Source organism: Alosa alosa, chromosome 3, assembly GCF_017589495.1.
Source record: "Alosa alosa isolate M-15738 ecotype Scorff River chromosome 3, AALO_Geno_1.1, whole genome shotgun sequence".
NCBI classification, from domain to species: Eukaryota; Metazoa; Chordata; class Actinopteri; order Clupeiformes; family Clupeidae; genus Alosa; species Alosa alosa.
The window spans coordinates 11001125-11017556 of NC_063191.1; the positions used below are offsets into that span (position 1 = coordinate 11001125).

General features: G+C 42.7%; 1 protein-coding gene across 1 annotated transcript in view; it reads left to right on the forward strand.

Annotated features, from left to right (window-relative positions):
* Positions 1-317: 317 nt before the first annotated feature.
* arhgef7a (Rho guanine nucleotide exchange factor (GEF) 7a) overlaps positions 318-16432 on the forward strand; it is a 33581-nt gene continuing 17466 nt past the window's right edge. The window contains exons 1-5 of the mRNA XM_048238427.1: positions 318-768; positions 2271-2354; positions 14425-14549; positions 14908-15004; positions 16124-16319. Of these exons, the coding sequence (XP_048094384.1) occupies positions 604-768; positions 2271-2354; positions 14425-14549; positions 14908-15004; positions 16124-16319 (667 nt within the window). The 5' untranslated portion in view covers positions 318-603. The remainder of the gene's footprint in view (positions 769-2270; positions 2355-14424; positions 14550-14907; positions 15005-16123; positions 16320-16432) is intronic.

A 16432-nucleotide genomic window follows, 5' to 3' on the forward strand; every position in this document is an offset into this window, starting at 1 on the left:
TCGGCCTATGGACTACAACCATACAAGCTTTACACATAGACATGTTCTTTGAGAGATGTTATCCTAAATTAACATAGGCCTACTGATTGACCGCATTATGGATGTCACTGTTCACCCCCTATTCAAAACTCTCCCTTCGTCCTTCCAGTGGCAGGCTCCGTATATCATGCAAAAACTTATGTAGGTTGTATCAGTATCACTATTTTGCATGCTTATGTAGGTAGCATGCAAAATAGTTTCTGAGGTTCACTCTGGCCGGACAGACAAATGGACCTGTCTGAGCCTGTGATGTCATCTGCCGGAAGATGTGCAGTGGCGGCTGCTGCAGGTTGTTATGTTTCAGGGGAAGGCGTTTGACAGCTTGCCAGTGGGCTAGAAAAAAATCGGAGGAGAATAGACCCTGGCTGGCTCATTACTAGGAAAGAGGCGTCATCTGCCTCCATAGAAAGCTAGGGAGTGTTTATTTGCCTTTGCGCCCTGTACATAGCTTACCTAACGAGGATATGGTTTTTATTTTGACGAACGGCTGATTTTCATTAGAGGTAGGATTTTTTTTTTTATTAGCGACGCACCGCTGGTTGAGGCTTCGTCGTCAATGTGGCCATGAATCCGGCTGAACAAACGGTGACATGGCTCATCACCCTCGGCGTGCTGGAATCGCCGAAAAAGACCATTTCGGACCCCGAAGGTTTTTTGCAGACATCGTTAAAAGATGGGGTGGTTTTATGCAGGCTGCTGGAGCGACTGCGTCCAGGCACTACAGAGAAAGTAAGGACATGATTTCGGCTCATCCTGCCGCATAGCCCCGCTCATTCTGTATGTGTGTGTATGTGTGTTTATCCAAACAGCCGCTTTCTGTGTCCGCGGCATAATGCCTGAATATCCTGTCTCTCTCAGTCCACTGGCTCATGAGATAGCCTAGATATTTTTGTAGGTCACAACCACATTGGTTATTATCCGATATAAACAACAGAAGACAGCAGCACACACAGTCAACACATTACCCCGCATTATGGCTAGCCCAATATGCGCCAAGGTGTTGAGCGCGAGCCTTTTTCAGAGCCGCGCGTAAATATTGGTCTGTTGCGGGAAGCCACAGAAAGGATAATTGTTGTAGCCAACAGACAAACAGGCTTATAGGGGGAAGTCTCATATATCATGACATTATCGTGACATTGATTTTAGCGTGTTGTCGTGTAGTCCACGATTATATTCCATATAGACAATTATTTGCGAGCCTATCTATTTCGACATAGCGTAACCTGACTGCCAGGGGCGAATCCCTTGTAAATCGCATTACACGGGTTTTCGGAGTGGTTTGCATGAATGTAACCTACATATGATACAGATTAACGGATGCTACAGATTCATTTCACATAGGCTACAAGCGTGGGCCGCCATTGACTGCGAAAAGACAGCACAAAGGACCCCTTCCACATTTAAAGAAACAGGGCAGAGTTTTTTAGGGGTCGGGTCGGTTTCTTCGACTACACTACACTAGGCTACATGACACAACATTGTTTGCCCCTACAATTGTGCACACAGTTGGTCTCACAGTCATAGTCAAGTTTGATAGTATAATACCAACTGGCCAACAGGCTACCCCAAAGGATATCTGAACAAATAGTTGTTATTTTGGCCAAGGACAAATGGGAGCATAGCACATGTGATTGTGAAATGACATCCAGACATTTAGCACCACAGGCTGCAAATAAGACAGTCAAGTTTGGCCAACATTTGACACAAATCACGAAGAACTGTGCAACTGATAAAAGATGGTTGTGTATATTTTGACAGACTAAACATAATCGAATAAATTAACTCCAACCCATCTTGGGCTACTGCACAGTCCATAATACATTTAGACAGAAGTAGGCTATGCAGAAAATGTGATCTTTCACAGATTCAGATTTTCTACTTCTCTTCAGTATTTTAAGTAGTCCTCTCTCCACCACTGCAGAGTTCAGATTGTATAAATAAGGATTCATCTATCCCGCCTTTCCAGTGTCTATTTAGTAACGCAGTGCCATTCTGTGGTGTCCTTTTCGAAAACGTCATTTCCCCTCCTCTACCTCTCACTTCCCTAAGACGGGATTTGTTCGAGGGACTGTTTGAGTGCAAGAGATGTTGGAAAGGCGAGGGACGCTACGTCCAAGTCTACTCGGCTCGCGTCCTCTTATTTGTTGAATGGTTATCGAGGTTAGGGATAAAGCACACCCGCGTCTAACTTGGAATTTTGCTGAAAATTTGCTGTTTTACTTAAAATCTAGATTTACCAGGAACCTAAGAACGACAACGAGTGCTTGAACAACATCAAGGAGTTTCTCAAAGGCTGCACCACGTTTCGGGTCGAGGTAAGTTATTATATATGTATACATGTGTGTGTTTAAGCAAATTGGTTTGACACATTCCGTCTGTGTGATACGTATGTTATCCAGCAGCTTGTTTCTTTTGGGGGTAGAGCAGTTCGGACTATACTGGTAATGCTGGATAGCAAGCAAACAATCAACAAAGGGGACATGGGATGAAGACTGCCCGTGGGAGGCTGAATTGGTCCGAGTGCAGTCTCATGCACCTATCTGAAAGAAAGCCCTGTTTTGCCAATGATCAGCCAGCCTTTAAAACTAACACCATCGAGACATCGATATATATTTGCCTCAACAGTTGCAACAATTAAGAACACATTGTGTAGTAATTAGGTTGCCTTTTAATTCTGTTATTACGGTCGGTCGTATTCTATATGTTGCCGAGGAGAATACTTTATCCTAAAGCCCTCTTCTGTGTATTTGCGCGTGGCCTTGTAGTGTCTTCTTCCCACTGGCCTCTTCCAAAGCCTAGGCACAGTAACTAGTCATTACTTTGGCCGCAAGCAAAGATTATCGCTTCATTTACCCTGGATCTGCTTTGCTGAAAATGTCAGAGAAGGTGATCGTCAAACGGTTGGGCTGAGGATTTTTTTTACTCTTGCATTTGAGTCACCAAATTACACTCAAGGCAACACAACTATTTGTATGTTTGTTGACAAACACACACTGTCTCACTCCATCTATATGAACTAACCTAAAGTGCATTCCAAGTTATAATTGCATATTCAGAATTCTAAACACTTCTTTTATCTTGGGATTAGATATATGAGCTAGAAATAGTAGTTTTTTTGAAGAATATTATTTTTGTAGCTTAACCTTACTAACCTTTTGTAAGCTTAGCAAGTAAGTTTGTTGTTAAACCAAAACTTGTCCCTTCAAGACCAGCCTTTTTACTCGGAAGTGAGTCACATTGGAGCCAGATATGACAAAACACTAGTCATAGTCTTGATATGAAGGATAGCCAAGCAGCCATAAGGAAACGGTCTGTATGTTGAAGGTGAGGCACAAAGGGCCAGGCAGCCGTGCATTATGCGCATTCATTATGTGGCAGATGGGCCTGGTGGTTTAATGTTTGTTTGGGGTCCCTGTAGCACAGAGCGCTGGGGTGGGCCCCAAACCCAGATGGATGCCACTTCATATAGTGTCAGAGCACCGGGGTCCTCTTGCACAGTTCTGTTACGAAGGCTATTTAGATTGTTATTTTACTACCACTTTACTACCACTGAAATCTGCCTCTCTTCTGCCCTGGTCTTATCAGCGTCTTGTCTGTGTTGGACTGTCAATTGTTTTTTTTTTAGGTAATATAATTGTAATTTCTCCTTGAGGAGAGGTTAAACAAGAGAATTTATTTTTCTCATGGAGAAAACATACATTTTCCTCACATCTTTGAGGATCTTGAAAGTGGAGGAGTTGGATACATCTATCACCTCGTGATCCAGCCTCTCTCCCTTTATCTTCCTCCCTCTCTCTCTCTCTCTCTCTCTCTCTCTCTCTCTCTCTCGTTTATATTTCAGTCCCAAAATATCAAATTAGGTGCTATCAACAGCAATTAGGAGGTGTCCCGCCAGGCTTTTTATGGTTTAATAGGGACAGGGTGATTCAGCGCTTCTGTGTATTATATGTACTCGGAGCCTGAGGGCCCCCGGGAATTCAATCAGGTAATTTGGTGTTTAGATGTTAGTGTGCCTCGCTTGCCTCCATAGGCCAAATTGCTTCATTAGATTTAACTTTCGGCAGGAAACATAGACAACAGAGTCGCAGCACACATATGCAACATTATGAGATTCGTTAATCTTACAGTGTAATTCTTGTATTGTGAAGGGCTTCCTTGCATTAACCTGGTGTAACAGTAGGCAGTAGATAGCCCCCAGCAACAGTAGGTAGCAGTGCAGTATGTGCGTTGTGTAAACCTCCCTCCTGACAGCTGAAGAGTTGTGCTATTGAGAGGGCTAGCGGCCGCTTGACTACCAATCCGAGGTGCTGCAGTTTGCGAGTTGGAGTCCAGGCTAGTGCAGGGCTGAGTCACGCGGTCGACACAACGCAGGTTACACTGGCTGCCTCCAAACTCTCGCCAGTCAAGGTGCAAGACTACTAAGTTAGCAGCTGACTCTTGTGTGTACCTGGGTCTTGGTACTTGGTTCTGATCCGACAGCCATGCATGCTCAGGTCCTGATCTGTCCCCTAGTCCTCCTCTTGCTACTGTCTTGCTTCTGTCCTACTGGATTGCACTGTCAGTGCTGAGGGATTGGTCATATACTCCCATTCAGGTCAGTGGGCATTGGCCCCTCATGCTGTTTTCGGAGCTATGTGGCCTTAACTGGGGCCCATGTGGTGATCTTAAAGCAGACCCAGCACCACATTCTTCAGCCTCTCAGATAAGCAGAGATGGTGGATAGCCCCCACCCACACACACACACACACACACACACACACACAGACAAATGCAAACACACCACCTGCTTTTGCTTAGTAGGATCTGCTCAGGCTGTGGAATTTGCCGTCAAACAATAAGGAAGTGTTGTCTGATGGTTTGTGATAAGTGTGGATTGTTGGGGTGTGTTGGAGTGTGCTTGAGGGGGTCAGGCTTTGCATCCCCACTTCCCTAGTCTTGTTTGGGTTTTCAGACAAGACCCCCATGTCTTCCAGCTGAGTCTGATTCAGATATAGGATCTAGAGTTCAGAAATATCTCTCAACCGTCTCATTCCTGCAGCACCTCAGGCTGTGCCTCTCTCTCTCTCTCTCTCTCTCTCTCTCTCTCTCTCTCTCTCTCTCTCTCTCTCTCTCTCTCTCTCTCTCTCTCTCTCTCTCTCTCTCTCTCTCTCTCTCTCTCTCAATCTGCCTGTCTGTCTTTCTTTCTCTCACTCATCTGCTGGCTCCATGTGTTCTTCACCTCTTGCTGCTTCCTCCTCATCTCTACCCCTCTCTATATCTGTGCCTCTGTATATCTTCGTCTCTATATTTGTGTCTCTATTTCTCTGTCTGTCTTCATCTGAGCCGCTTGCACTATCTCTGTCTGACTCTGTCTTTCTTCTCCCTCTCCCTCTCCCTCTCTCTCTCCTTCCTTCCTCCTCCTCTCCTCAGTCTCTCTATAGAGAGCTGGTGTGTGCTGCAGTGCACCGGGCTGGGCAGGGCTGGGCTGGCAGTGCTCAGGCCCCAGCTGGGGGGTGCCCAGACAAGCTTCCCTTTGTGCGGTTCGGATCGGTGGCCTTGAGGGCTCCCACTTGGCTGTTTTAGCATGACGGCCATGACGTCTCTAGTGTGATTACAGTGCAGTCAGGTCTGGTGTAGATGACCTCCTAGTCCTAGTGTTCTAGTTATGGATGACCCCTCCTATGCTAGTGTTTGGGTGCAGATGACCCCTCCTAGTGTTTGGGTGCAGACGACTCCTTCTAGTCCTAGTGTTCTGTTATGATGCAGATGACTAGATGTACCACATAGCGGTACAAAATATGACCGCCGCTGAGTCCTGTCCATCCATTCCGCGAAAATAAATCACATTAATCAATTTGTCTCCATCTTCTACTCCACCCCCCACTCTTGAAACTTTTGTGTATGCTTGTTTGGCATGTGTGTTTGCGGGCCGCACAGAAAGTAGCCTACTGGCGCTGCAAAGGTGAATAGATTTGTAGCACTTGCCAAAAAATTTGTAGCATTGTTATAAAACCTTTAAAATCTCTAAACAATCACAAGTAGGGCAGTTCATCACAGTCCATCATCGCAACTGGTCTGATGAAAGGTACACCTGTAGGCTGCATTGTATTTGGGAAAAGCAGAAGGTAGTATTATAGCAGTATAATGTATTTATTTATTTATTATTAAACAAAACAATCCCTGTCAGTTCCATGCAGTTTTCAACAGCTATCAAGAAGAGAGGTCAAGTCATGGATTTTTGTGAATGTTTCTTTTTCTACATATGCAAAAGTTTAGTCATCTAGTTCAGTGGTTCTCAAATGGGGGTACGCGTACCCCTGGGGGTACATGAGATTTTAACCCTTAGAAGCATCCTTTCTTCTCTGTTACATTGCTCCGCTGTTCATAGCAGCGAGATGAAGCCTTGATTACATGACAGAGCAGAAGAGGGGCTTTCCAACGAGACCACGCATTTGTCGACGTTAAAGTATGAAGATTAAAAAGAAAATCATGAAATTAAATCAAATTGCATCATATTTACAGTATACTTTTCTGCGTTCACCTGCGCACCCATACTCTCGTTTGAATTACTCGCGAACCCGTGAACGCATAGATAGCAAGTATGTCGATCTTTCTGGCTCACGAAGTGACTGCAAAATAATAACGTCATGTACAAAAACCAACTGCAAACCCATTACTCTCGTTTGAATTACTCGCGGACCTGTGATCGGATAGATATGCCATGCATGTCAGATAAAAGAGGAGACACAGAGCTATCATTTGATACCAAGTATATCCTTCTGGGTTATAAAACAGATGAAGTGACAAATTATAACTTCATATATAGCTCGATTTATCTCACGTTTTTGTCTGTTTTTGTGGCAAAGCATGTTTATAATCCAACGCTATTGTGTGTTTCTTTATGGCAAAGAATGTTCATAATCCGGTTTTGAGATCCTAGTAAATTCCTGCATGGCATCCAATTCAAGGAATCATGAGTGCAGACAGGCACACGCTAACACATAAACTTGGGGGTCAGGTCAGGTCAGATCAGTTCGTGTTACAGATATGGAGTGCAGAAAGGTCATTTTTAATCACTAAATAAAAAAAATGGCATTTATTTCTGTAAGGCGCACACCACATCTGTAAATTGCTCATCCCCAGAGAATCCCTCCACCATGGCAATGATGTTGCCAGATTCAGGACAGTCTGCCCTATACACACATTAAATGCATGTAGAGCTATGAGCTTGCTGTGGTGAGATACATGTCAAAATATAATATTTTTTATAATACGCTTTTTATATTTTAATTCTTTAAAAATCAAAATAAAATCAATGTTAGTACTAATACATGAAATGATAGCAGATCTGGATAGCCTAGATTTACCCAGGAAAAAAAACAATATATAATATGTGTGTGTGGCACTTACAATGACCAGAATAAATCCTTATGAATAAATGTAGTGAAAATGCCCTAAAAACAGCTTAGTACTAAGGGTTAAAATATACATATATTTAAAAAGTAGAATCCATGCAAAAATACTTAAAAAAACAATTATTTAATAAATATTTCAGGAAAATATACGTTGTATGTGTTTATCAGTTCCAAAGTTTAATAAATTAGACACTGATGGCACAGTGCTCTGTTTTAAGTATTTTCTCTCAACTAAAAATGCTTTGCGCTGGTTAGGGGGTACTTGGCTGAAAAAATATTTCAGGGGGTATATCACTGAAAAAAAGTTGAGAACCACTGATCTAGTTCATATGATATTGCAAATAACTGACATGTCCAAAAGGGCCTTCATGAAATGCGTCGCTAGACTGTTCATACACATTTTAACGGGCCAAGTTGAAGAGCTGCTGTCCGTTATTGTTCGTGCAAATATAGGCTGATTCATGTTCCCTTGCATTTTGCAACTGTGAGGTCCATGGTAAGTCTGGCTTTCGCCAGACCAAGCTCAATCTTTTAAGAAATCGGAAAAGAAATCACTGGCAGATCAGGCTGGGTTCACCATGGGCGCCCGATAGAAATATTGTTTCATTTTGCGATTGAAATATCCATGCACTGGCGCCCCCTCTGCGACCTGTTCGCCCCCCGGTTTCAGAGCTATTCTAAATGCAAAAATGCATAGAGGGAGTTATGACAAAACCGTGACTGTTAAAGGAAAATTCCGGTATTTAGCACTTTAAGTCCCTTTTCTGGTTTGTTTTGAATGCACTAGAGTGGTAGACACCGAAATGTTGACTTTTCTGACTCGTTTTGAATTGCCTTTGACTAGTCAGAGTGGCTGCCTACAGGCATGCTCAAACATGTCCTAAAACAACCCTTAACATTAGTTTTCAAAACTGTGCAACTCACCGAGTGGTTAGTGGTGTTCGTTGATTATTAAAATAAAATATTATTTGCTATTGTGGAACTATTTTTTCAGGCACCTCACAACTGTCTATAAACTTCCGCTCAATATTTGAGCCTGAAGCATAGACGGTGGCGCAGTAATATCAACGTGCAATGAATCTTCCAACAGAAATCAATGGGATTTTACAAAATGCCAAATAAAACACGACAGAAACTGTATTTCGCTACGCTACTTGTTTTGGAACATCAACGAACACCACTAACCACTCGGAGAGTTGCAAGTCTAAACCCACTTTAGACTTTTTTTAACTTCCAACAAAATTACGTCTCAGTCGTTTGTCTCACAACGATGTGCCATCTGGTGGACAAACGACTATATACGTAACACCAATACTGGAAATGCAGCCAAATGATGATGAATATTTGGTTTTCCTTTAATCCTACCTGAACTGCATTTTTTGGGTTTCGGGGGGCCCAGCGCGGTGGCGGGGGTGGCGGGGTTTGGCCCCCGGGGACCAAACGAAATCTTTCGTAAAAGTCTAGTGGGGCTACATACCCACCAAATTTCATGTGCCTCGGTGTTTCGGTGTCCCGGGTATCGTTGACCAAAAATTCAGGAAGTATATGACGAAAAAAAAAAAAAAACTATGACAATCCCTTATATGACCGCTTCGCTAGCTTGCTCGCTTCTGTGCATGACCCCTCCCAGTCTTTGGGTGATGAGTCCTGTCCCCTTTCCTGTGCTGTGCTCACTGTTTCACATACTTCAATGATGAACTTGTGAATTCAGTCCTCTATGGAGATTTATCTATATTGACTCTTTGTGTATACATTTAATAACTCGTGTGTCATTTAGTAGGAATCCTCTTTTAAAAGGCTCATTGATTTTCTTGTGGTGAAATTGTGGCTTTTGTGTCTGGACTCGTTTTTTTATTTACGCATGAGGCAGTGGACAGCTGAGCTTAGTTCCTGCTTATCTTAGTGATTCCTCACCGCGTCTGACAGATGTAGAGAAACTGATCAGGATGGAATTTGGGGAACAAAAACAGGCCTTGGCTTGTGGATAGAGTGGGAGTGCAGTCATTTATTTTTTTAATTGTGTGTGTTTGAGTTTGGAGTGTGAGTCACTTTTACACTTTGAGAGGTGAGAATCACCCGGGACCTCATGGTTCAGTTCAGTTGTGAAGGCTGTGTGTTTGTCTTCCATATGATGAACACACTCTCTGTGAACGTGAGTTGTGATGATCCAGATGAATACTGGCCAGATCAAGAGGCACTTTTTGCACCATAGCATAGTCATGTATTTTTGCTAGTCTCATATTTTTTACCAGTCATTAATATTAAAGCCGGTCAACTAAATTCAGGGCAGAGAAGTTATATAAACAAGACTGCAGAGGCCCATCATGCATTGCTCTGGTACATGAAGTCAGTAGCACTTCATACTTGATTTGTATTTTGAATGAATGCAGTAAAAAGGGGTAAGAATAATATTGTGCTATAGTATCTCAGTATAGTATATTAGTTGTATAGTATACTAGCAGTGTAGTATCATATAGTCTTATTGTAGTATGGTATAGGGTAGCCTGTCCGCAGAGGCCCGTAATCTATTGTTCTTGAACAGAGGCCAATAGAAAGGTTAGTCATTGGCAGCATTGACGATAGCATTTCGATTTTGTTGTATAATCTAACTGCTGCAGCAGTAGCAGTGTTGTTTGTGCAAATTGCTACTTTACAGCACTCAAGGCTAGTCATTCATTTCTAATTAGGCTTCAGGATGTTAGTTACAGCCAGTTTCTCCTCACAAGTATTCTTTACTGAATGTGTTTTTGTGCCTTGCAGAAGGGCTTCAATTGCATATTTGCAAATGTGTGCATGCTAATTATAAAGTGTTAAATATTAATACATGATGCTATCACACATGACCTTACAGTAGAGGTTTTTTAACAACCTTAAAGGCGTGCGTTTTTGAACATTCTAACATAACATTCCGTTCCGCAACAATTCAAGGTTCTTAAATTCTATGTTGAATTCAATAAAGTTATAGCCTGGAGGACCAGACCCTTAATCTTTCAGATTGGGTCTGGTCCTCCAGGCTATAACTTTATAACACAAATAACGTAATGGCCCAACTCGAGGAGCGGCACCAAGCACGCATTTGAAAACCTCTCTGCACGCAATTGGATAACACTATACGATCAATGTTAACTGACTGATTCCGGACTTCGACACAATTGGATAACACTACGTCTGTCATCTGTTTAGCTTACCTCTGGCCCGCCTATATCAGATACACAGATTTGATTGGTTCCCCGCGATGCAAGGGGCAAAAGTTACGCGCATCATTACTCGTTGCCAGAGTCTCTCGCTGAGGAAATGCTTCAGCGAGAACTCTGGATTCCCAGGGTAATGAAGTTATAGAAACAAAGAAATATTGTCTGAAATATGACCCACACATGCTCAGTCATCCTAGGTCTGGTTGTTCCCAGTCAATTCAATTCAATTCAATTCAATTGAGCTTTATTGGCATGACAAAAAATACAATTTGTATTGCCAAAGCATACATGTACATAGTAGTGTGTAAAGAAAGAAAACAAAACATCATGCATCATACATTACTGCAACGGCAGTGTGTGTGTATGTGATGGTGTGGATGGGAATGCATGTAAGTGTGCGTTTGTGTGTGTGTGTGTATGTGTTTGACTTTTTGTGTGCTTCACTGATGAAGTGACTCCCTTTGTTTATGGCAAGCATCTACATATCTTGCTGCGACTCTTGCGCTCTTTTGTTCCTCTCCTAATAATATTCTTAGACTTGGATCCTTAAAGTTTTGAAGGTCTGGAAGCATTTCTCTGAATTTAGGAAAGAATTGATCTCATATTTCTTTTCATTAGCAGCATTTAGCCAAAAAGTGAAGCTCTGTTTCTATGGCACCTTGGTTGCAGTTGATGCACAGTCTTCTCTCGATAGCTAGACTGTGATTGCTTAGTCTGTACCTGGTCAAGGTTTTTCTCTGTCTGGTATCAGTGACTGTGAATAGGTAGTCTGCCACAGTGTACTCTCTGTTTAGGGCCAAATAACATTGAAGTTTATTTTGTCTTTTTGTTGTTTCAGTCCAATATGATAAGTAATTTTGTTTTTCTGCATTTATAATTTGATTAGGCCCAATTGTTTGAGAAAGGGTGGCAAGGTCCTGAGGCTGTCTATTAGTTGTATTAGTTGTACTATTAGTGTGAGTTTTAGGATTAGCTGGATGAGGGGGCTTGTTTTTACACTCATCCCTTGGCTTTTTAGGGCTTTATAACAGTCATTGTGCCAGGGGGGCAAATGAATTGCGTGTGTGTCAGGTTTCTGATGAAATGCCGTTGTTATCTCCACCAACGTGACTGGGTCTGGAGCCTCAGCTGGAAATGAACCTGGCTGGCTATTCTTGCGCAACTGGGGCAGTACTGTCACGTACACACACACACAGACACACAGACTCATTTTGACACAGTCACAAAAAGACACTGATATAGCACAACAGACACACACACACACACACACACACACACACACACACACACACACACACACACACATACATACACACTCATACCCCCCCCCATTCTCTGGGGGCATATCTGTAATCAGAGCGGAAAGTAAAGGGAAACCCATATCTCATAGTCCCTGGTCCCTGGCTCCTAGCTGGCTCAGGACCACTGCTGCCATCGCCACAGTGCAGGGCAAAGCCACCCGATCACTCACCAACACGCGTAACTCTATCCCAACCACATCCACATCCACGTCCACACACACGTAACTCAGTCGCCACCACGTCCAGATCTACATCCATACATGCATAACTCAGTCGCCATCCATATCCATATAGAAAAAATGCATAAAAGGCATAAACTACAAATAAACTACCTTCTCTTGACCAAGGCAACACATGTAGAAATGAGATGACGTAGATTGCTTTACAAGTGCGGTGGGGATTTAGCATGGTTAGTGGGGATTTACTGTGGAAAATGAGGATTTGGCATGGAGACTCTCTGTCTCTCTCTGTCTCTGTCTCTGTCTCTCTCTCTCTCTCTCTCTCTCTCTCTCTCCACTACCACTGTTGAACTGAAAAGGCATACAGGCAGTGTGCCAATACCAATGTGGTGCACTGTAAAACATCACACAGAATGCCAGCTCTGCTCCACACACACACACACACAAGCCTTACAGGGTATTGCAGCAGCACTGTGGAAAAGTCACTGTGCGTTGGTGTGTGTTTGGTCATTAGGGTGGTCCTTATATGGGGTAAAAAAAATTTTTTGGGAAATGTTTAACTCTCACCCCCTAAATGTGTTAGGATATCAATAAAAACACACTGCAAAATTTTGAATTGTTCCCACAATATCTAGAGGTTGCTCAAGGCCTTTATATTTCCAGAATCGCTAATTTTTGCAGAACATTTTAAGAACACAAAAATAAAATAAAATGCAATATTATGTTTAATAACACAGGCACTGTGGTAGTGTGGTAAACAACATACAACATCAAAATCATAGAAAGAAAGAAAGCAAACAAACCAAAATCACTTGTCATGCTTGTATGACGTAATGACAGAATGTTGAACTCCACTATAGTATAGTATCATCATATTGTACAGTTGTACACCTGAGACGTCCATTTTCACTCTGGGCCAGAGGAAAGTCTCTATCTTATGGATTCTTGAGATGAATGAGTGCATCCTGAAATGCAATATCAAACTAAATGGTCTACAAAGGCCTCTACATTGGACTGCTGAGTCTTGGAAGTTCTCTTGGCATTTTTCTTGGCTTCTGCCATTTGTCCTCAAGTGTTTCCAGTTGTTTTATGGCATGATGTTGGGGATGAACGGGAATCCTAGCCTTGTCCTAGAATACCAAGAATACCCTTCTTTTATCACCGCGGTTGCACTTTCATGACGTTTTTTTTCAATGTTTTATGTGATACCCTTGGGTTTGGCCCTTGAGTCGTGGATCTGCTCGAGGTTTCTTCCTATATGTATCTTCAATTCTAGGGAGTTTTTCCTCGTCCCTGTTACTCATGGGCTCTCTTTAAATGTTTAACACTCTGTAAAGCGTCATGACACATGAGTAATGTTTTGCCGCTCTATAAGTGAAATTAAATTGAAATTGATATTACAACACGCATGAAACCTGCTTCTTGGAGGGTAACTTTGTTCCAGTTATTTCATTCTCTTCTGATCCGAGTAACCATATAGCGGACTTGCTTCGTGTTGCTTCAGCCATTGTCTCAGTGTATATTGTCTACTGTGCTTCATTCACATTGAAGTGTTCTTGCTTTGAAAGACATATCACAACTAAAACAGGAGTTGCTATGAAAATTGCTCACAACAACATATTATTGGGAAATACCGGAATCAGCAGATGAGATCAGCAAATCATCATTGTAAATTTGCATGGACAATATGGAATTTCCATTTTAAGATTCATTAGGTGATGTAGGTAAAACCACCACATGTGGTCACCAATAATCAATACACATTGTCATTGACTGCATGGTCAAATAAGTCCATTGCTGTCATAAGCATATATTATTAAACAATTATACATGCTAGCACAATGTATCATATAATACGCGAAAAATATATATGCACATTGCACAATATGTGTTAAAACTTCAAAGGTCTTGAGCAACCTCTAAATATATGCACATTGCACAATATTGTGTTAAAACTTCAAAGGTCTTGAGCAACCTCTAAATATTGATTAATATTGATAAAAATTTGCCCAAATTGTTTTTTTTATTTTTTCAAACATATTTGTGGGGTGAGCGCATGAACTTTTAAAAGTTGAAAAATAAGGACCACCCTATTGGTCATGTCCTAGTGATGGGTTGATGCGTGTGTGTGTTTTATGTGGTTGGTGTAGAGTCGTGTGGTTTGATGCTGTTTGTGGATGTGCTTGTGCCCCTCTCTGCTGGATGTGCTGAGGGAAACTGAACTGACAACTCCTCTGCTGTATGTAATGGATGCCCAGACATGCAGGAAAACATTGTGTAACTCTGCTTTTTAACCTTTTTCTCTCCCCCCCTCTAGCCTTTTGAGCCCAGTGATTTGCTGCAGGGTCAGAACGTTACCAAGGTCCTCAGCACTCTGGTGGCTCTCAACAAAGTCACTGCAGGTAAACAAAATCACTTTTTGTGTGTGTGTGTGTGTGCACGCATGCCAAAGATACTGCAAATGCAGTCACCATTTCAAGCATGTGCATCATGTGTGTGCTAGAAATTCAGACAGTGAGGCATTGTGTTGATGTTGTTTCAGCTCTGTTTACCCGTCATAAACTGTTCTTCCCATTTTTGTCTGATTGGTTTTTGAAATGTCTCTTTGTTTCCCTTACTTCCCCATTGCCTGTCACTCATTTGTTTTTATGTCTCTCTCCCTCTCCCTCTCTCTCTCTCTCTCTCTCTCTCTCTCTCTCTCTCTCTCTCTCTCTCCTCTCTCTCTCTCTCTCTCTCTCTCTCTCTCTCTCTCTCTCTCTCTCTCTCTCTCTCTCTCTCCATGAACGTATATTCATGACTCTGTCTCTCTGTGTCGGATCAAGTCCTTTGAGTCTCTGTCCTCTCAATCCTCCCTGGCACGATCCTCTAAGTCTCTCCACAACCAGTTCCGGAGCCTGGTGAGTAACACACACACACACACAGCAAATGTGTTTAAAAGGAAAAGAGAGTGTTTGTTGTGCTGGAACATCATGTTTCCTGTGATGGAGTGAGTGATGGAAAATAGTTGAAGGTTCTTCCTGTCTTGTGTGCATGTTGATACATAAGTGGTGTGTTTTTGTTTTGATAAATGGGACGGCTGTCCTTTAAAGTGCACTACACCATTAGGGAACACTGCTTATTTATGGCACTGTCAGTGTTGCAGCAGCATCATCATTACAACTCCAGTAGCATTTCAAATCGTTGATGACGAAAACCACTACAGGCTCCACCTTAAGACGAACATTGCATTTCAAAGAGAAAGATGTGACGTTGGGTAAATGGTAAATCCCTTGACCTTTTTAGATTGTCAGTTTGTTATATGGTGGTGTTGGCACTGCTCGGGGAGCCATCACATTAAGCTGGTTGACTAAGTGAGCAGACAACATGGAGCTGTGTTTGAGAACACAAGCAGGCAAGCCAGAATCACTTGTCAAAGCTGTTTTTGTTGTGGAGTCTAAGGAGCCATGTAAAAATAGCTCTGATACATCCTCTAATGAGCATTGTTAAACCAAAAAAAACAACACCACCACATGACAGTGCTTGTCACCTTTCATAGGGGCATAGTCATAATTGTGGGCTTCACTAATAGTCACTGAACAACTCTCTGACTTTCTCAGTCAACTGCAAAACTGCACTTGCCATTTCCCAGTACACTGAATATTGCCCATTTCATTGCTTGGCTCCTGTCCCTGTGCTTTACCTAATCCCTTAGCTAGCCGATACAGGTTTGGTACCATCCTAAACTCTTTAAGTACTGTAGCTGTTTTGAGTCTGGTAGACTCTCCATATCCCTTTTTTATTTATCATTCCGTCTCTCACTCTCCACCTGACTCTCTCTCCCATTCTCTATCTGTCTGTCTGTCTATTCTCTTCATTCTCCCTGTCTCGCTTTCTCTCGTCTCCCCTCCTCTCTCTCTCTCTCTCCCTCTCCCTCTCTCTCTCTCCCTCTCTCTCTCTCTCTCTCTCTCCCTCTCTCTCTCCCTCTCCCTCCCCCCTCTCCCTCTCCCTCTCCCTCTCCCTCTGTCTCTGTGCCGTAGGACATGACTGAGAACAGTAATGCCCAGCTGGTGGTGAAGGCTCGCTTCAACTTCCAGCAGACCAATGAGGACGAGCTGTCCTTCTCCAAGGGTGACATCATCCATGTCATCCGCACTGAGGAGGGAGGCTGGTGGGAGGGCAGCTTCAACGGGAAGACCGGCTGGTTCCCCAGCAACTACGTCCGCGAGATCAAAGGTGACAGGAAGTCCAGTCTTGTTTTTTTTGTGTGTTGTTGTTGTTGTGGGGAGAGGGGTTTAGATAGAACAGCACAGAGAGACAGGAAATGAGAGGAAGTAAGATTGGGATTA